This window comes from Poromitra crassiceps (genome assembly GCF_964638095.1).
Source record: "Poromitra crassiceps genome assembly, chromosome: 1".
Classification (NCBI taxonomy): domain Eukaryota; kingdom Metazoa; phylum Chordata; class Actinopteri; order Beryciformes; family Melamphaidae; genus Poromitra; species Poromitra crassiceps.
In genome coordinates this window covers 34,690,294-34,711,845 of record NC_139623.1, presented here as the reverse complement: position 1 = coordinate 34,711,845, position 21,552 = coordinate 34,690,294, and the positions used below count along the sequence as shown (strand labels likewise).

At 45.7% G+C, this 21,552-nt stretch overlaps 1 protein-coding gene across 1 annotated transcript in view; it reads left to right on the top strand.

Moving 5' to 3' along the window:
- The first annotated feature begins 727 nt into the window (after positions 1-727).
- ddx46 (DEAD (Asp-Glu-Ala-Asp) box polypeptide 46) overlaps positions 728-21,552 on the top strand; it is a 69,525-nt gene continuing 48,700 nt past the window's right edge. Inside the window, exons 1-10 of the mRNA XM_083633318.1 lie at positions 728-842; positions 1,421-1,597; positions 1,732-1,830; positions 2,330-2,417; positions 3,005-3,176; positions 9,985-10,070; positions 14,233-14,400; positions 16,968-17,078; positions 18,734-18,899; positions 18,996-19,116. Coding sequence (XP_083489444.1) covers positions 826-842; positions 1,421-1,597; positions 1,732-1,830; positions 2,330-2,417; positions 3,005-3,176; positions 9,985-10,070; positions 14,233-14,400; positions 16,968-17,078; positions 18,734-18,899; positions 18,996-19,116 — 1,205 coding nt within the window. The 5' untranslated portion in view covers positions 728-825. The remainder of the gene's footprint in view (positions 843-1,420; positions 1,598-1,731; positions 1,831-2,329; positions 2,418-3,004; positions 3,177-9,984; positions 10,071-14,232; positions 14,401-16,967; positions 17,079-18,733; positions 18,900-18,995; positions 19,117-21,552) is intronic.

Below are 21,552 nucleotides of genomic sequence, written 5' to 3'. Positions count from 1 at the left end.
CCCAATTAGGGGGATGTTTAAAAATTAGTATAACCACAGGTTTCATTATTCCCTCCAATAGTCTCAACGCAAGGCTCATCAGTCATTCAGAGTCTCGGATGCGCGGTCCTACAGCCATTGCAACGCCGACTTGCCGACAACGCCGTGGCTGCACGCCATATACACGCTATCAATCACAATAAAATTGTTCCCACCTCCGAGATAATGTTGTTATCCATAGCCATGGGATGGGTGCCCTGGTACTCCCAAATAGTGCGTACTTTCCAATACCGAGCATTTTTTCACATGGCGGAGCCGATGCTCAAAATTGTAAACTGCACTACACCCTCCCAACCACTGAGCACCGAACCGATACATCTGGCGCTGTGGAGCACCTAAAAACTTCGGCACTGGGCATTGCACTGCGTTGCATTGCACTGCGTTGCAGTGGCTGTAGGGACCGCGCATCCGAGACTGAGGAACTGATGAGTCTCGCGTTGAGGCTATCCCTAGATCCCTACAGGTACTAGTAAACCGACAAAATATACCTTCCTGGGGGTAAAAATGTTATTAAATGGGAATGAATGAGAATAACGTTGCCATTCTGAGTTCTGACTTTATTCTCCGAATTTTGACTAAACTAAAGTTCTCAGAATAAATGACAGATGAAGTGTTGACCTCCCACCACTAGGAGACGCACTCTCCACGCACTCTCCTAGTGGTGGGAGCTCTGCGTTTGACTTGACCTGTCGCCGTCTGATGACGTAGCAGCAGGTTTATGAAGCGTACAAGTTGTTTTGCTAATTGACTCTTTGTTTGTATTATCTGTGTGCAGTCACAATAACAATGGGACGGGAGTCGAGGTATGTAAGAATTATTATTTACGTTTGGTATATCTTTTCTGATTTTCGCCAACTCTGCAGCTAACGTTACTTATCAAATACATTTAGATAGCTAACGCTACACTAGCAAGCTAACACGTTTAGCTGCCGATGCTAAACATCAAACCAACAGAACAGTCGCTGAATGCTGGCTAGCAAACAACTTTATTCTAGTGCGTTTTCAACTTTAGTTTGTTTGCTTAATTAATTAATATCAGTTATTCCCAACCTCTTTCATATCAAGGACCCCTATTTACATAACGTTAGAGCCACGGACACACGGATACGATTTTCTCTCTTGAACCTAGCCGTGAACGCTAGCTACTCTCAAGTGTGTGTCACGGCTATCTTGAACCCAAATCGGAGAATATTTTTTATTGTAAGATTTGATTAAATAACGTTCGTCAACCTTTCTGTAATTATGTTAATTTGTAAATGAAATAATGCTGAAGAGCAATTCATCAATTTGCTGGGGTGGGGAGAGACCCTCTCAAGGACCCCACGTTGAGAACCACTGGCTTACGTAGCTATTCTGATTATCCTGTATATTATATTTTTAGACATTACAGGAAACGGTCTACATCCCGGGGCCGGTCCGGCAGTCGGTCAAAGAGCCGCTCCCCGGACAAACGGTCCAAGAAAGATGACCGGGTCGGGAATCGGGACCGAAACAGGAGGGAGCGATCACGGAGCCGGGAGCGTCGCAGGTCACGATCCAGAGACAGAAAGAGACCCAGGTGGGTGCACGACACGTAGAGGAGAATTCGTGTGTGTGAAAGAGAGAGAGACTGGGATGGCAAGAAGCAGGGAAAGAGACTGGTCTAATACAGTTGTTTGTTTGTGTGTGTGTGTGTGTGTGTTGCGTGCGCAGGAGGTCCCGCAGCAGGGAAAGGAGGAGGTCCAGGAGCCGAGACAGGAGGAGCAGGAGCCGAGGCCACAGCCCCGGCAAGAGCAGGAAAGCGGATGAAAAGTGAGAATTATTGTACACTACATAAAAACCATTTTAAGACACCTCTGACAATCAAAATCCCTTTAATCTCCTATTAGAATATATGTAGGTGCAGCTTACAGACTTAACAGTACATGGCACATACTGACACACAGGATAACAATTTAAGGTTAATTTTGCATGCAAAACGGCCCTGTGTAGGGCCATGTTGGGTATGCATAGGACAGAAGCGGCCAGTGTAGGTGATGTGCATGCTCAGTGTTTATGTTTATGGCTACACATGGTTTTCTGTCCCAAGCCCTGCATGTTCAGATGCCTTCAATGAATTATGTCATTCTTGCAGAGAGAGGCCCAATGCATGAAACTCGTTTCTTATGCGCTTGCCACAAATAGTCATTGATCTTGCTCTATCTTTTCCTGGGGGTAACTTTTAGATCCTTCTCAATATCTTGCATAACCGATGTGTAATCTTCCCCAATACCACTGTTTCTCTTACTGTTTTCTCTTGTCCTCTTAACAGGTCTAAGAGCAAGGAGAAGGACTGCCCTGATACCTCATCTGACAAGAAAAAGGTTAAAGAAGAGAGGGAGGATGAGAAGGTTGAGGATGTAAGTTTCCCTTAGATCAGGGGTCTCAAACTCACGGACGCGGGCCGCATTTTTTTCCTTTTTTTTTTTTTACAATGCACCTGAACGCAACATGCAAGATACCCGCTGAATAAGTTTCCAAATGTTCATGTCATTCTGGCCAATACTCACTTAAGCAACATCAGCCTTTCAGCCAACACAGTGGCAGAGCGGATTACTGAGCTGTCAAGTGACAGTGACAAAGAAAACAAAGTCCCTCAAATAAACAAATAAATTGTTAATGTAAAAAATAGATTGTCCCTCAAATAAATTAATAACTTGTTAATGTTGAGAATTCGAACGGTTGCATTTTTCTCTCTTTTTTTTTTAAATACATGAAGTGGCCCCCTTGTGACAAGACTGGACACTCAGCGGCCCCCAGGTCATTTGAGTTTGAGACCCCTGCCTTAGATGGACAATAGGACAGTCTTGGAGTGACCAGGATTATAACAAATGCCAAAAAGTTGTCACGGGGCACCCCAGTGGCTCACCTGGTAAAGGTCCCGCAGCCGGGAACATACTGTGTTTTGAAATTAGATTTTTAATATAGCCTCTTTTTTTTGTCCAAGCCTCAAGATTTTGACCAGAACAAGCTGGAGGAGGAGATGAGGAAGAGGAAGGAGCGGGTGGAGAAGTGGAGGGAGGAGCAGAGGAAGAAAGCCATCGAGAACATCGGAGAGATCAAGAGAGAGCTGGAGGAGATGAAGCAGGGCAAGAAGTGGAGCCTGGAGGATGACGACGGTGAGGGAATTAGAAATAAATCTGAGAAATAACTAGGGCTGGCCCAAATAAAAAGATGTGTGGCTCCGGTAGTAATCATTAGTGAATGTTCGGGGTGAGGGGCATGAGGACTCGGATGGATGGCATAGACCCTTTTCACAGCAACTGTTTTGAGGTGGTAAAGCAGGTGTAATCATTACCATTAATGATGGTTCCATTCCATTTAGGTGTTCCAGTGCCAGTGCCCTCATTAATGGTTACACCTGCTTTACTTCCTGCTTTACCACCTCAAAATGGTGGCTGTGAAAAGGGCTTATAGCGCTGCAACGCGTGTCTTTCGGTAACAGTGTTTCCCCGGGGGAGAAACAAGCACACAGCATTTATCTTATAGTAAATGCCTCAGTGATCCATTGGGTTGTTTTGGAGCATCAATGCAACAAACAAAAAAAACACCTCTGATTTATGGTAATGAATCCATCTGTCCAGAAAAAGTTCATGTGTCCGGCCCAATCCCTTTCTGTGCCTGCAGTGTTTGGTGTTTCATGCGGCCACTGTCTCTGCACACCTTAACTTAATCTCAGCTGGTGCAACTGGCTCTCATGGCCTGGGCTGCCCACAGCATCTCCTACATTGACAATCTCAACCTCTTCTGGGAACGCAGGGTTATTTAGAAATGATGGCATAATTATCTGGGAGTAAACAAAGCTACTATCCACACACATTTTGTACTTTGTAGCCCACTCAGGTCATTGTGTTCCTCCCTGCCAAATCATTTCCTTGACGTCCACTCGTTCTGACCAGCCCAACTGCTACCGACGTCCCCGGGCTCCTAGGGCCAGTCGACCAACTGCCTACATTTGGCAAAATACAATCTGAATATTCGGGTCCAGCCCCAGAAAAATCACCAGTATTACTTTCCTTCAGACCTGCCCAAGCCATTAGGCCCCATTCACACACAATCCATCGCTCACATTGCCCCCACCCTGCGCTCCATTCATAGTTAATGGGGGTAGTCCGACCGGCTCCAGCAGTGACCAATGCAGTGGTATGCATGAAAAACACAGAGGTCGTGGTCTGCGAGAGAGCTCGGGGAGATCCCACTTTTGGGGGATGCAGCCCTACGTCACGCTCTGCTGGCCAATCTAGATAGATAGATAAAGATAGATAGATAAATACTTTATTAATCCCGAGGGAAATTCTGTTGTACAGCAGCTTCCAGTTGCACATACAAATAACAAAGTACATATGAAGGATAAAAAGCATGTTAAAATACTAAAAACGAAGAGATAAAAAGATAAACAAGATAAAAAAGTTAGGAGAGCCAGTCCTGGTAGGGACATGGAAATAAGAGAGAAAACAAGTGCCTGTGCAGTGTGCAAACATATGCATAGAGAAAGTGCCTGCAGTACATACACAAACAAATACAAAAGTCTCAAGTCTCAAGTCTCAGTGGCCCAGGTTGCTGGGGCCACGCCCCCTGCAGGTTGCTGGGGCCACGCCTCCACGCCCCCTGCACAATGGGGAGGCATTGTACAGCCTGATGGCCCGTGGAACAAAAGTGTTCTTGGTGCGATCTTTCTTGCAGCCAAGAGAGATCAGCCTGTGACTGAAGGTGCTTCTCTGGCTGTCCAGAGTGCTGTAGAGAGGGTGAGAAGGGTTATCCATAATGGCGAGCAGCTTGGCCAAAGACCTTCTCTCCACTAGAGCTGTGAGGGAGTCCAGCTCCATACCGACCACGGAGCCAGCCTTCCTAACCAGCTTGTCCAGCCGCCTTGCATCCCTCTGTTTAATGCTGCCTCCCAGCACACCACAGCATAGAAGAAGACGCTGGCCCCCACGGACTGGTAAAACATCTGCAGCATTTTACTGCAGACATTGAAGGACCTCAGCCTCCGTAAGAAGTAAAGCCGGCTCTGGCCCTTCTTATAGAGTGCGTCAGTGTTCAGTGACCAGTCCAGTTTGTCATCCAGGTGTACTCCGAGGTACTTGTAAGAGCGAACCACCTCCACATCCACCCCCTCAATGGAGACCGGCCGCACCGGAGTCCCGTGCTTCCCAAAATCCACCACCATCTCCTTGGTCTTGGAGGTGTTCAGCTGGAGATGGTTCTTCTTACACCAACCGACAAAGTCCTCGACCAGGCCCCTGTACTCCTCCTCCTGCCCCCCCCCCCCCTGATACACCCCACAATGGCGGTGTCGTCCGAGTATTTCTGTATGTGGCATGTCTCGGAGAGTCGCAGTTGTGCTGAAAGTCTGCAGTGTAAATTGGGAACAGGACAGGAGCGAGAACGGTCCCCTCTGGGGCCCCCGTACTACTCACCACCGTCTCGGAGACACAGTCCCGCAGTCTTACGTACTGTGGTCTTCCGGTTAGGTAGTCAGTAATCCAGGTAACCAGGGGGGCGTTGACAGGGGCGGACTGGGATCATAATTCAGGCCGGGCATTAGATACCAAGCAGGCCAGGCCGATACGGGCCGACGCGCGTGCCGGCGTCCAAAGGGCGGCGGCGAAAAATTTGGGGCGTTTGAAGCTCAATTTGGGCCGTTTGAAGCCCAATTTGGGCCGTTTGAAGCCAGATTTGGGTCGTTTAAAGCCAGATTTGAGCTGTTTGAAGCCCGGTTTGGGCCGTTTGAAGCCCAATTTGGGCCAAGTCCAATTTTACAATGAGATGCACCCACTTTAAACCTGAATAAAGTAATAAAACCACTAGTAAACCTGTAGGCTGCGCCTGGCCTGCTGTTCAGTGAGTGGCCTGGCCTGGCCTGCAGATTTTTTTTTTTTTTTTTTTTTTTTTTGCCAGGCCAGGCCAGGCCACCGGGCATTTGCCCGACGTGCCCGATTATGCAGTCCGCCACTGGGCGTCGACCTGCAGCTCTTCCAGCTTGTCTCTCAGCAGGCGGGGCTGGATGGTGTTAAATGCGCTGCTGAAGTCAAAATACATAATCCTCACAGCACTGCCCATGGTGTCAAGGTGGGTGGCCACCCGGTGCAGCAAGTAGGTGACAACGTCGTCCACTCCCAGCTGCTCCTGGTAGCCAAACTGAAGAGGGTCCTGAGCGTGACTGACCTGTGGTTTGAGAAGGCGAATGACTAGCTGCTCCATGGTCTTCATCACATGTGATGTTAGGGCCACAGGTCTGAAGTCATTCAGCTCACTGGGGAACCTCTTCTTGGGCACCAGGACAATGCATGATGTCTTCCAGAGATCTGGGACCCTCCCTAGACTCAAGCTCAGGTTAAAGATGTGCTGGAGGGGCTCACCCAATTGGGCAGCACAGGCTTTGAGCAGTCCCGGACACACCCTGTCCGGGCCTGCTGCCTTACCTGGACGGAGCCTCCCAAGCTCCCTCCTAACCTGTTCTGTAGTGATGGTGGGGGGAGGGGGAGGGGGGGGGGGGGTGAGCCAGGGGCGGCTGAGCCAGCCGGGGGGTGAGTGGGGGCTGTGGAGGTGAGGGCCAGTTGAGCTGTAGGCACTGCATTTGGAACAGGGCAGACTTGGGCTCCTGAGTCAAACCTATTAAAGAAAAGGTTAAACTCATTAGCCCTGCCCGCATCTCCCATTGCACTGCTGTTCTTCTGCCCACAGCCTGTGATAGTCCTCATTCCACTCCAGACCTCCTTTGCATTGTTCTGCTTCAGCTTCAGCTCAACCTTCCTCCTGTAGCCCTCCTTTGCCTCTCTCAGCTGATGCTTGAGCTGACCTTGGATACGCCTCTGCTCCTCCCTGTCTCCGTCTCTGAAGGCTCTTTTCTTCTGGTTGAGAAGGGCCTTGACGTCGCTGGTAATTCAGGGTTTATTATTAGGGTAACAGCGTACAGTGGTAATGGGAATGACATTATCCATACAAAAGTATCCATACAAAAGTATACAATACAATATAGTCAGTGATGCAGTGTGTCATGCCATTGATGTCATCTCCATATGGCTCCTGCAGCACGCTCCAGTCTGTACACTCATAGCAGTCCCTGAGAGCATCAACAGCCTCAGGTGTCCATTTCCTAAATGAGCGGGTGGTAGTGGGCTGTGTCAGCACCCAGGGTGTGTACTGAGGGACCAGGCAGACCAGATTATGATCAGATCTGCCCAGTGGTGGGAGGGCTGCAGCACTGTAGGCATTCTTCACATTAGCATATAGGAGGTCAGTTGTCCTGTTTTTCCTAGTGCAGCAGTCCACATACTGCTGAAAACCAGTGAGTGTAGAGGCAAGGGTGACGTGGTTGAAATCTCCAGATATCGCGATAAATGCATCTGGATGTTGAGTCTGGAGCCTCGCGATAGTTGTGTGTATGATGTCACATGCCGACGTAGCATCTCCCCGTGGTGGGATGTAAACAACAACAGCGATGGCATGAGAGAATTCTCTCGATAGATAGTAAGGTCTGAGACTTACTGCCAGCAATTCAACGTCCGGGCAGCAGATCTTCTCTTTAACAGTCACATGACCCGGATTGCACCATCTACTGTTAACGAACAGAGCGAGCCCTCCGCCTTTGCTCTTCCCACTCGTATGTTTGTCTCTGTCCGCTCTCACGCTTGTGTAGCCAGCTACATCCACACATGAGTCCGGTAAATTGTCGTTCAACCAGGTCTCCGTAAAACACATTAAACTGCACTCACGGTAAGCCTTCTGACTCCTCACAAGAGCCGCCAGCTCATCCGCCTTGTTAACCAGGGAATTCATGTTCCCCATCACGATCGACGGGAGGAAAGGCTTGAACCTCCACTTTTTAACCTTTAGCTTAGCTTTTAGCTTCATGCCGGCCCTGCACCCCCGGTACGGTCGTTTCAGTTCATCCGGGATTAGGTGTTTAACCGCGGTCTGTCTTGTGCGTCGTAGGGACAGCATCTCCTCCCTCGTATAAACAAAGGATCCAGCTCTATTAAGCTTCTTGACAATCATAGCCACAATGTATGTGAAAACGTAGGCAGATCAGAGGAAAGTAGAAGGGAAAAACCTTACAAAGGTAATTTAACAAGACAAAAAGAGACTAAGTACACGGAAGCTACTGACGTGCTGCCACTCGTGCGGCGCACACTCTAGGCGTTTTATCCACATAAGCAGACAAAGCAGATCCCTAGACGCCACACAGGCACAGAGCTCTGCTGTTTCTCTTCTCGTCTCTTCTCTTCTCTTTCAAAACAATACAAATCCTCCAGTTAGTTTGTCAATGAAAGCCTGCATGCCTCAACACTCATCTTTTCCTGGTTTGCTGTTTTGAAAGGGAGAAGGCAGAAACTCTGTTTTACTCTTCTCTTCTCTCTCAAAAAATCAAGCCTGTTCAAATCTGTTCTCTTCACAATAAAAATACTCAGGTTAGTTTGTCAAATGAAAGTCTGCCTGCCTTAACACTCATATTTTCCTGGTTCGCGGGGGAGAAGTCAGATCCGCCCACCCCGACGACAGCCGGACTACTATACGTCTCGACGGATTGTGTGTGAATTCGGCCTTAGGCTCATTTGAGATTACTTCTGCCTCACCTGGAAAGCAGATGAGTGCAACAGGCTGAACACCCCCGACTGCACGCTCACTGCTCCTTTTCTTCTTCTAGCAGTGTTTCCCAACTTCTTCTGACTCATGGCCCACTTGAAAATCTCATAAATATTTGCGGCCCACATCCGACCGTAAGCAGTACGGAGGCCAGATAATGTGTTCTCAGAGCACTTTTTATTTTAATTGTAAAAGGAGCTGTCCATCAGCACCACACAAATCATCAACTACAAGTGAGGGGCTGTCTGCAATAGGCTATAACAAATAACTTATTACAAATTAAATAACAGTATCATTCAACAATGGAGAAATACATATCCATAATAATAATAATACAATATTTTCATGACGATCAAAATGTTTTGCAACTCATTTGGCGGCCACTTATAATACCTTCGCCACGTTGGGAATAGGGCTGTCAAAATTGCCCCCAAATCATATGCGAATATTCCCTCTAAGCAAAACATATTCGTTCGAATATATTCAAATACATTGTTTTTGTTTTAGCCTGCGTGCGTGGCAAAGCAAACCAATACAACCAGAGATCTTATATAGCTACTTGATATATTTATTTGAACTCCCCCCCCCCCCCCCCCCCAACATAAACATTGTTTTTTTCCCCATTTCCCCCAGTACTAATACAGTATTAGCCTACTAGTAGTAGCATTGTAATGTTTTTAAATAACCAGGCAAACGATGTATGTTTTATGTTGTCATGTTGGCCAGTTTTTTTTACCTGGTTAAGTGTAAAAAAAAAAAAGGTTTTAAATAATAATAAATTTGAACATTAATTTTCATATTCCAATACTCTTTTAATCTTTATATTCGAATATAGATTCAAATATAGATTATTCTTTGACAGCCCTAGTTGGGAATGGCTGTTCTACAATTTATTTTAATGGCTGTTAGGAAAACAAATTAAAATGTGCATTAGCGCCACACACACTCACTGCTCAAACGACCCAGCCCTTCGCGTTACTTATTTCTATTTTAATGTAGGCATTACAGGTGGTATTTATGGAAAACATGGAGTGACATCTTGGAATGGATATATAATAAATCGACTGTGTTGAACCAATGAGCGCTCAGTTTGAGATGTTTCCCATCATCCTCAGAGCTGTGCAGTGGATCAGGAGGAGCTGTAGCGCCTCGCTCCAAATCTGCAACCGCCTTGCTCTCACAGACTGCCGTGGCTCACGCAGTCGGAGTCTTTTAGCCATCATGCAACAGACCAAACAAGTTGCTGGTCCAAACTGGACTTGCTCATCTCAAATGAGACTCTTATTAAACTGCACCAAGTTTTCTGTCCTCAGTCTCTTCATGAACTCTCTGTTTCAGACGATGACGAGGAAGGGCCGGCTCCGATGGAGGCAGAGGATGAGGAAGATGCGGAGGGAGAGAGGAAGGAGAAGGAGGTGAAGGAGGTAGGGATGAAATGATAACCAGTTTAATGGTAAACCGTGATAAGATTCCTTATGGTTAGTATCTCACTTGGTGAGGGAATAGCGGGGCGTTGCGGCAATGCACAATTGCCAAACTTGAGCCAGCACGAGCTGCCTATGTGAGCCCACGTAGCGGGCGAGGCCGGGTGTGCGAGATGTGTCTGTGAGCCCATGAGACCTCGAGTTGAAACAAACGAGGAATGGTAGAAATGAGCAATGAGGACGAGGCATGGTAGGCAATAAAGGAGCGCGTTCTGTTTCCTGTTTTTAATTACGGTATCATTAAAACCGTGTCACCGTGATTTTAACAATACACGTTAATACTGATAACCCAGGGCCTGGAGGGAGGGGCAGGGGGCGGGGGGGATTCCCCCTTAGGTTCTTCACATAGGGGGGATTTATAGACTTTGGGGGGGATTTTTTCAGCCGCTACGATAACCGATAAATATCTGCTTCTCCTGTCTGATAACCGATACCATAACCAATAATAATTTCATATTTTTGTATTTAAAAAAAGTTCTTAAACTGTAGTTTATGCACACCTGGGGCCGGTTGCACCAACTGGTCTTACGCTGGTCTTAAGCTAAGTTGGTCGTAACTTTATGACCTAACAGCTACGCCGGTTGCACCAAGACGGCTTAAGCCTTATTTTCACTACGACCAAGCGTAACTCCTACGCCTGGTCAGGAGGAGGCGTAGAGCCTGCCTGTAACAGAGATCTCCGCGGAGACCTTTTTGACCGTCATCGTCGTAACACCGCCAGTTCGCCGTCTTTGAAAGCACGACGTTAGATTATAACTAACTAGTTGTGTGGCTTAGCCTTCCAAAATGTTGCCGTTAGTTTTTTAGAAGTTAATACATAGAATTGGGAACGTTACATTCAATTTCATTCAGACTGTCTTTCTGGCTCAATAGCCGCCATTTCCCCCCCGGAGCGAGGGAGGGAGGGTGTTTTACAGTAGTGGCTGAGATAGCGTAGTGGCACAGTGCTCCAAGCAGGTCGCGAGGCACAGTTTTTGCAACATCATCCAATTAGGGTGCATTCCCTGGCAATTCACATCGACGTGCATTGCTACGACCAGCATAGTTAAGACCAGACATAAGCCGTGTTGGTGCAACAGGCGTAAGTCCATGGTCTTAACTAAGACCGACGTAGGAGTTACGACCAGGCATAGTTAAGACCAGTTGGTGCAACCGGCCCCTGGGGTACGAAAGGCAGATGTAGTGAACACAGTACAGACATGTAACTGTTTAAAAGTGATATAATTGTCTGGTAGACGTGACCTCCCTCATTTCTAAGTTAAAACAGCCCCGAAATATGTTGGGGATGCAATTCTTGGCCGGGATGCGGAAAGGTTCACGGCATGTGTCGCAAGTGCAAATTAGAGCCGTGCCAAAATCATCTGCGCCCCAAAATGCCTGCGCAAACGGGATTTGGGCGATCTTAACTACCAGAATTCTTCACAGGCGTGGCCAGGCAAGGCTGGGCATTACGTCAATCAAAACCAATCAGATTCCCGTCTCGCAATGGCTGTTTGTGTGAGGCATGCAATGTGCTGTAATTCTCTCCATGTGTAATAGAGTGTACTCACTCGTGCAAGGACAGAAGGAGCTTATTGACAGATCGTCTGTGGTGCCAACGACCCTTCGGGTTATGGAGGTAAATAGCCTATGTCCATTGTCCAAGTTTTCTCAATTAATTTCCCTCTTTGCGATGTGATAAAAGTTTCTCAGTGAGTTATAGTTGATTGCTTCACTGAATTATCTGCTAATACCCAATTTTAGCAGCATAATTTGATGTCTAGGCTGTGCGTAATGACATCTCCAAAAGGAATTCTACTTTGCGCTGCGCTAGACGGAGATTACGGGTGCGCTCCAAGAGTGCGAGGTATTTGCGCGTAAGAGGTCCTTTTCAAAGCTCTTAGCGCAAAGTAATTGTGCGCTGCTGACGATAGGGTAATGCCATCTATCCCACATTTTAGCGCTGAAACGCCTGCTTTGGCTTGTGGCAGCCAATGCCCAGTACAATTATCACAGGCATGCGCTTGTGTCCGCCCCCATTTTGCATTGCGCACAGCATTAAAACGAGCGCAAACGCTAAATTACCGTAAATTCCGGACTATAAGCCGCGGCTTTTTTCCCGTTTTTTGGCCCCTGCGGCTTATATAACGGTGCGGCTTATCTATGGATTTTTTCAGAAAAAAAAAAAAAATACAAATAAAATCTCTCTTTTTTAGCACTCTTTCTAACTATAAATCCACTTCTGTTTTAATTTCCTCTCTTGCCCTCTTTTCACCACACCGCGGACACTGTGTGCACTGTAAAAATAAACAACGGTGGTGTTGTGTTATGTTGTTTTGTTGAAATGTTACGGTAATACGGTAAATGGGAGCTTCCTCAAACAGCCATCTCTTTCCCGACAATCCCCTCTGTGCGTGACCACTTACATATGGTAATTACGGTAAGCAAACGGCCACTCGGCCAACAACTCCCTCCCCCGACTACCAGGAGAAAATCACAAACTTCGGCGAATTCACACAAAGGAAGATCAAGGAATATTCACAACAAGACGAGCAGTAGAAGCAACACTCTCACTTACCATGGGGAAGGTACGCAGAAATTCACACGACGCAGCTTTCAAGTTGAAAGCAGTCAATCTCGCATTAAAAGAGGGAAACAGAGCAGCAGCGCGTAACCTGGGCATCGATGAGTCAATGGTGAGGCGTTGGACGGTGCAGCAGGAGGAACTGTCTCAGTGCAAGAAGACCAAAAAGTCCTTCAGAGGTCATAAAAGCAGATGGCCCGAACTTGAAGATTCCCTTGAAGATTGGGTGTTGACCCAGAGAGCAGACGGCCGAGGCGTTTCCACGGTGCAGATCCGACTGAAGGCCAAAACAGTCGCCACCGAAATGAAAATTGAACATTTCAGAGGTGGGCCATCTTGGTGCTTCCGATTCATGAGACGAAAGGGACTGTCCGTCCGGGCGAGAACTACTGAACAACTCCCTCCCGACTACCAGGAGAAAATCACAAACTTCGGCGAATTCACACAAAGGAAGATCACGGAATATTATAGGAGTGTGAAAACATCCACAATCACCAACGGGTTCCAAAACGCTGGACTGCTGCGGGATGAAGAGGATGACGCCGCCACAGCTGGCGCTGAGGGCCGTCAGAGGCTTCAGAGGCTGTTCGATGCCGACAGTGACGAAGAGGAGTTCGTTGGTTTTGAGTGACAATGAAGGAGAGAGGAGAGTGGTTGACGAAGCCACCCTGAACCTGTTCGTTTCCGACACTGAAGATGAGGACTTTGGTGGTTTCAGTACGCAGGAAGAAGAGGAAGACGAGGATTAGTGACTTGACTTCTCTGGTTACAGCCGTTTGCTGCACATATAGCCTATTGTTGTGTGATTTTGTCTGGGGATTTGTGACCTGACTTTTGTTTTGTTTTGTTGAAATGTTAATAAATGGGAGCTTCCCCAAACAGCCATCTCTTTCCCGACATTCCTGTCTGTGCACGAACCCTTTCATATGGTAATTAAACATCAAAACACCCGCGGCTTATAGACCGGTGCGGCTTATATAAGAAAAAAACAGTCAATTTTGGTGCTGCGGCTTATATACCGGTGCGCCTTATAGTCCGGAATTTACGGTAGTGCTTTTGGGAAGATAGAGCCCTTATTGTCATGTTACTGGCAACTAAATGGGCTGTCTGCCCACACTTTAACTTTAGCTCCTGGTTAGCACCGTAACGTTAGCCAATTGTTTTTGGACACACCGACCGACAATCCCTGGATGTTTCATTTTGGGTAAAGCATGAAGGGTTTTTATATGGATTACGCCAGCTCTGGGAGTATGAAGTGCTTTGAATACGGAGATGTTTGGTCACAACAAGTGGTTTGCTTGCCGAGCAGGGAGGCTAACAACAGGGAGGCTGCCTGAGCTAACGTTTGCTAGCCACAACAGCTAACGTTAACGCTAAACAAGTCCACTGCCTCCTCTGTAGGTTTGGTTTAACATAATGCCCAAATCTAAGGGAATTACAGAAAATGGGCACGATACCCGCAATCTTGTGCTGTAACGGTGGTCATTTTTGTCACTATATTCGTTATGTGAAATGTTCATACTGTTTCATCTCTAAAAGGAGGAGAAGAAGGAGGAGGAGGGGGAGCAGGAGGAGGAGGAGGAGAAGGACCCTCCCGTCCAGCAGGAGGCAGAGGAGGACGATGTGGATCCTCTGGACGCCTACATGGAGGAGGTGAAGGCGGAGGTGAAGAAGTTCAACACGGGAGTCACCAAAGGAAACGACAAGGTGAATAGGATCTGAGAACCGAAACTCCAGAACTGAATCCCAAATGCCGAATACCAGGGACCCATAAAAAAAGAGTTGGTCATTGACTCTTTATTTCCTTTACATTTGTTTTGAGAGTAGCAGAGGACTTTGAAATTGATGCATAAAAAAGGATAAATTTGCGCATAAAAATTCACCAGAATGCAGGAAGTGAAGTGTGTGACACTCAAAATCTCATGGGGGAGGACTTCAAACTTGAAACTTTATTAATCCCACAAGGGGCAATTGGTTTATTTAAGTATAAGAAGGTGTCGTCACACCAGGAAATAAAGTCAGAGAGAGCATTCCCCTGGTCTGATTCTGACCCATGGAGAAGGGACAGCATCACTGTGTCATCAGAAAATTTAATCAAGGACCCCCAGATCCCCCCGCCTGATTTGTGTACCACGGATACAGGGCCATTGGCAAGGTGTCCCTTATTTTTGCACATTGAAAATGGCAACTCTACTCAGTATTGTGATGTCAGGAATATTATTTATTTTATTTACATTTTAGATTTGTTTCCAGTGAGATATTGAGTTTCTATAGTGACCATTTATAGTGTAATAAACATTACTGTTGCTGCTCTAGAAACATTTAGTTATATTGAAAATATAAATACATTCTAAACATGTTCTGAATTTATTGTTATTTAAAATAATATACTATTTTTTAAGCAATTATTTAGTAATGAAAAAGAACCAATAAAGAGTATTGATGAAGAACCAAAGCATTAAGGAGTATCGATAAGTGAGGGACGCAAACAAAAGCTTCAACCTGGACACCAGTAAAAAAAAGTTAAAGAGCGTGGTGCAGGTAAAAAAAAAAAATATATATATTTACAGTTATGACTCAAGATTCTTATGAAAATACCCCCAAAAAACAAAATTAAAACATGCCCCCATGGCAGAAATATGGAGAAAAAGGTGGCATTATAATGCACATCTGTGCAGATAACACCTGTAATGACACTTGGGCTACTCTACTTACTGTAATAATAATAATATACAGTCAATGTGTACAGCAGAAAACTTTCCAAAGCACCAGACATACGATAGTTATCGTATTTGTAGATTTTGTACGATAATTTACCTCCAACAATGATCAATTTGACCCTCTGGTACGATAATTCAACACTGCCCAGAATGCATTTTGGCACTGAGGCAGCAGAGAAAACTCCGCTCTGCCATTTCCCCACGAAGGCAAATATTTAGTTTCGGTTTGTTTTGGCTCTATCTATGGTTAATATGGCACTTTATGAAGTTTTAATAGTTTCAGTAGTCAAACGTAACTAGTAGTAAAACTAGTTGATCCCCAATATGCAATCAGTTTTTCAAAATAAGGCCTATTTGGTAAGCCAGCTGCAGAATGGTCTGAGGCGGATAACTTTATCGTCGGAGACGGACGCAAGTGGCACTCGCTGGAGCTCATGAGAAGAGGATTTTTAGCTGCAGAGTGGAGGTGATGTACTGTAGCGAGCGGCCTCTCGACGGACGGACAGACGGTCAGCGTACGGAGGTAATGATCCGAGGGAACATTTATTGATTATTGTGTATTAAAATCGTCACAGGTGTTATTGCTAGATTTGCAGGTTTTTATGTGCGTGTGCCAGATGCTTCACAAAAACCAGTCTAGATGCAGCTATGTGTGGGGGGAAAACAAAAGATAATCCTAATTGCTACATAAAAGTCCCACATATTAATGCAAAGTGGTGTCTAACCTGCAACCTGCTCTTTAAGTCAAAAAAAATTTCTGGCCAGCACCCATGGTTCTGCGTATAGGTTTCTACACAAATTTCACTCTCGCTAGTTTCAGTTTCCGCAGTGGCATGTCCTTTGGTTTGTCGTCTGCAGGAAAACCAATGTGTGTGCCCGGCTGCTGTGCCTGTATGCAAGTTTGAATGAATGTATACGTCATCTCGTCTCTTAACGCTACTGGTGCTCTTTCTGAACTGTAGAACTTACAGATCCTGTGATTGCCCCTTGTTCCATCGATTGCATTCATTTGCCTGGAAATAATGTCTCTTGAGGCTTTTAATCCACACCCTGCATTAATATGACTTGTGTAAAGGTAAAAAAAAATCCCTGTGAAATAAGCATGAGACCTGTTTTGACCCCACCCCTCAAACAATCGGAATCGAGAATAGTTAAGAACCGGAATTGATACATAGAATTGGAATCAGAATCAGGATAGTTAAAATCCAAACAATACCCAACCCTAAAGGGGAGTGCGAGCCTGGAGCCATACCCTCCGATTAAACTTTACAGTCTTATGAGACAACGCACTGTCTTAAAAACAAAGTACTGTGCAGGCATAAAAGTAGTGGAGTTTGGAAAGCCAGAAATTTCAGCAATGACTAGTGAAGTAATCGTTGAGTCATTGGTATTGATCAACAACACCATCAAACCCCCACATATATATTATGGTCAGTTGGTGCTGTGGGGCAGTAACCCCCCCCCCCTCCCCCCAGCATAGATCCTACTAGAAACTGTTTTCACTGTCTTTTTGCCTTTTTGTCTTTTTGACTTTTTCTTCTTCAACTTCAACAGAAAGGAGCAACGATAACCAAAATGGTGACAGTCGTTAAAAGAACCAAGAAAGGACTGCACACTCACAAGAAGAAGGGTGAACTGATGGAAAACGACCAGGATGCTATGGAGGTGAGTGTTATGCCCCACCTCAGTGTTTTGTTTGTGAAGGAGGGCACAACTTAAGACGATTAACATGCATTTCCCTTATACAGAGGGTTTTTCTTTCATTCATCAACAATCCGCCTCACTTCCCAAAATAGCCAGGCCGGAGGCATTATGGATCCGAGTTGTCTGTCTGTCTGTCCGCCCGTCTGTCCGATGTTCGTTAACGCAATATCTTAGGAATGCCTTGACGGAATTTCATCAAATTTGCCTCAAACATCGCCTTGGACTCAAGCATGAACTGATTAGATTTTCATGGTCAAACGTCAAGGTCACTGTGACCTCACGAATGCCATTCCCAAGTTTGTTAAAGCGATATCTCAGGATGGCTTGATGGAATTTCTTCCAATTTGGCTCAGTCGACTTGGGCGCAAGGATGAATGGATTACATTTTGGTGATCAAAGGTTAAGTTCACTGTGACCTCTCCAACGCCATTTTCAAGCTTGTTAACGCCATATGTCAGGAATGCCTTGATGGAATTTCGTCAAGTTTGCCTCAAACATTAACTTGGCCTCAAGAATGAACTGATTACATTTTGGTGGTCAAAGTTCAAGGTCACTGTGACCTCATGAACGCCATTCCCAAGTTTGTTAACGCGATATCTCAAGAACGGCTTGATGGAATTTCTTCTGATTTGGCTCAAACATCGACTTGGACGCAAGGATGAACTGATTAGATTTTGGTTATCAAAGGGCAAGGTCACTGTGACCTCTCGAATGCCATAGTCAAGCTTGTTAACGCGATATCTCAGGAATGTCTTAATGGAATTTCTTCGAATTTGCCTCAAACGTCACTTGGACTCAAGGATGAACTGATTCGATTTTGGTTGTCAAAGTTCAAGGTTACTGTGACATCACGACTGCTCGTTAATGTGAGATCTCAGGAACGCTTTGACGGAATTTAATCAAATTTGCCTCAAACCTCCACTTGCACTCAAGGATAAACTGTTGATGGTTAAAGGTCACTGTGAGCTCACACACCCAATTTCCAAGCTCTGTAACGCAACATCTCAGGAGCGCCTTGACGGAATTTCTTCCAATTTGCCTCAAATGGCGATTTGGACTCAAGAATGAACTAATGGTGGAGGCATAAATCCGCGGTGCGGTCGTTCTAGTTTATGTATGCTATTACAAATGTGTATAATGGAATATTTCTAGGGCTGTTCTGACACCAGTATCGGAAATGCCTCCAATACGGTGTAACATGCTGGATCGGGTAACTGCGAGTATGCGAGTCTATGCACCAATCTGATACCACATCATTTATTAGCACCGGGGGGGAAAAAGTGATTTCACCCAGATAAAATGGCCATTTCCCAGGATGCAAACTAGTCACCTTTAGACGGCAGCCACCATTTTCATCACAAAATAGGAGACTTAATTGAACGATTTCTGACTGGTTTTGTGTCTGCCGTCGTATCTACTGTATGACCTTTTTCACTATCCAAGAGTTTGTATCCCTGCTGGAAATCAAAAGGTTTAACCTGAGTCAGGCAGTTTTAACTCACTGGTATCAAATCGATAATCGGTATTGGCCGATATAATAAGTTCAGGAATTGGTATTGGGAAGGAAAAAATGGTATCGAAACATCTACCTAAAATGTAAATGATGTGTCTGTCAGTACTCATCAGAGGAGGAGGAGGTGGATCTGCAGACGGCTCTGACAGGATACCAGACTAAACAGAGGAAGGTCCTGGAGCCCGTGGATCACCAGAAGATCCAGTACGAGCCATACCGCAAGAACTTCTATGTGGAAGTGCCCGAACTGGCCAAGATGACTGCGGAAGGTATGTGAACAAAACTCTGGTGATTTTGTTTGTTGTTATTATGAATCACAGCCCTCTAACTAAGCCCTCTCCATCCGGTTGTTTGAACCCATCCAGAGGTAAACGTGTACCGGCTGGAACTGGAGGGCATCACAGTCAAAGGGAAGGGCTGTCCCAAACCCATCAAGACCTGGGTGCAGTGTGGTACCTCTATGAAGATCCTCAATGCTCTGAAGAGGTGAGTCTGCCTGATCGTATTGATCTTTGAGGTGGTTGTGAGGGACTCGGCAACTTGTTTGGTCAATGTAGTCATTGGACAATAACCCTTCAAATGAGAAATGAACAGAGCCATTGGTAAATTTAATGAAAGCATAGCAAGGCATTCAAATTGATTATAAAATCGCAATAAACAGCTCAGTAAATAACAATTTTTATCGCTCCGTTGCTTTGCTACCCTTATTTGAGCTCTACTCCTGACAACCAAGAAATGCAGATTTGCCATTATATGCGAGAGTAATACAGAGTACTAGGGTGTGTCCATGTCAAATATTCCCTAAAAATATATTACCGGAAGAATTTCCCTGTGTTGTTTCAGCCTTATTGTTGAATTTCACTAGTGAGTCAAAGTCAAAGTTGGACGGACAAACCCGTCTTTATTATCACACGACAACCCAACACACACATGCTGCCAGCCACACACACAGGTCCGCCGTTACCTACACAACACACACCTGCATAACACGCTGAGTGTATGGCACCAAGTGTCGCTTAGGGCATCATCCAGAGCAGGAATACCAAGGTCAAACAGACAGTGCGGTGGAGGCCCCACAGTTTGGTAATGTCCCTTCTAAAAATTAACTCTCCACACGGCCAGTTTGGCATTCCATTTTGAACTGGCCACGGTGCCCCCTTAAAAGAAAGTTGTGGGATCTCCTCGTTAACTACATGCGACGCAGTAAACAAACTTCCGTTTCCCTCGGTCACATCCGTACTATAAGATGTGCACTGAATAAACAAGGACTTCATGGCCAGACTCCAAAACGCACTCCACTCTTGACCACGTCTTATAGTTGTCACTGAAGCACTGGTACCAGCCTTCATCAGGTCATCCTGTAGGTGTCTTGCAGTCACACGGGGGGTTTTCTTAGTTGTCCTGACTAAGTTGCTATGGGCCCTTGATGACATTTTGGCCTTTCTTCCATGGCCACGCAGGTTTGCAGCTGTTCCATAAGTTTTAAACTTCCTTATAATGCTCCCAATGGATGGTGTCTCTTGGAATGTTAAATTCTTTGGAAATCGTCTTATACCCAAGGCCCTTCAGGTGTGATGAAATAATCTCCTCTCTCAGCTTTGTGGAAGCTCCTTTGTCTTTCCCATGATTGCAACTCACCTTGAATGCCTTCATGGTAGGGATGCACGGTATACCGGTACTACAATGGTACCGCGGACCCTGCCGTTAAAAAGGGTACTATACCACCTGCCGTTAAAAAGGGTAGTATACCACGTTAATTTAGTACCGATACTTTTAAAAATGTCATGAGTTTGCGACCGGCACTGTTGGCGCCGCTCACCAAACGTCTGGGAGCCGAGACGAGCAGAGGAGCGAATCTTTAACCAAACTCCATTCAAAAACATGCAGTTTTAACAGAGGAAGAAAGCGGGATAACAGGCGACTTGTCTTACAGTAACCTCTCCGTGGATTATATATATGCTGAATTGAAGAGTGGCGTCTGGTAATATATTTTACGTCTGCTACCTCTGTAAAATCAAGAACCAAATGAATAGGCTATGTGATGTTTTTCATAGCGAAACAATGGCACGCACGTGTAACGTTCGCAGCTCCGCAGAGGCAGATACAGTGCGCTCTCTCTGTCACCAAGCCATCATTATTTCCTCCACTTCAGTCTGAATATCAGGCTAGGATCTTTTCTCTTTACATCACATTTATTCAGAGAACAGGCTTAATTTCCTCGTTTGAGGGTTTGACTGGCGTCTGCCGTTGTTTTAATCACGTCAATTAATTGCCCCTCTTCAACATTCCTGATATTACACGTAACGGTAGTGGGTGGAAAACTACGTGCATAATAGGCTACCGCATTTTCTTTTGACGACTTTCTGAAAATTCTATCAAAAGCTGCGATAGGTCCTACCTTTGGATGGAAACCCTGACAGCGAGGGCAAGCCCCTGGACACTAAACACATCAAAGCCAGGCGGTAAAAAGTGTTTCAACACAACAGGTGAATGGATCCAACACCTCAAACCAGGCTATTTCTCTCCGACAGGCAATCCTGATTTGTTCAAAATAGTTCAGTTCAAACAAAGACCGACAGCTTAGCGAATGGATAACATACATGCCCTCATAAGTCAAACGAGTGTGATTTATTGTGTGATAAGCGTACTTGTTAAACCATCGAGTTTGACGAGGCAATTAAGGCAATGGATATGTGCTGCCTAGTAGGCTACGAGCACAGATAGGATGAACAGTTGTGACTGTGTATAAAGTAGCCTAACTATCAAAGAGATCATAAACTCAGTAGCCTACCTACAGGGGACATCAGACCACTGTATACCATGCAGAAGCCCAAATAACACCATGGCCCTGACTCAGATATGTACTAAATAGTTAAATCAAGGCCATATAGTGTCATTAAAGCCCTTACATGGCATGCAGCA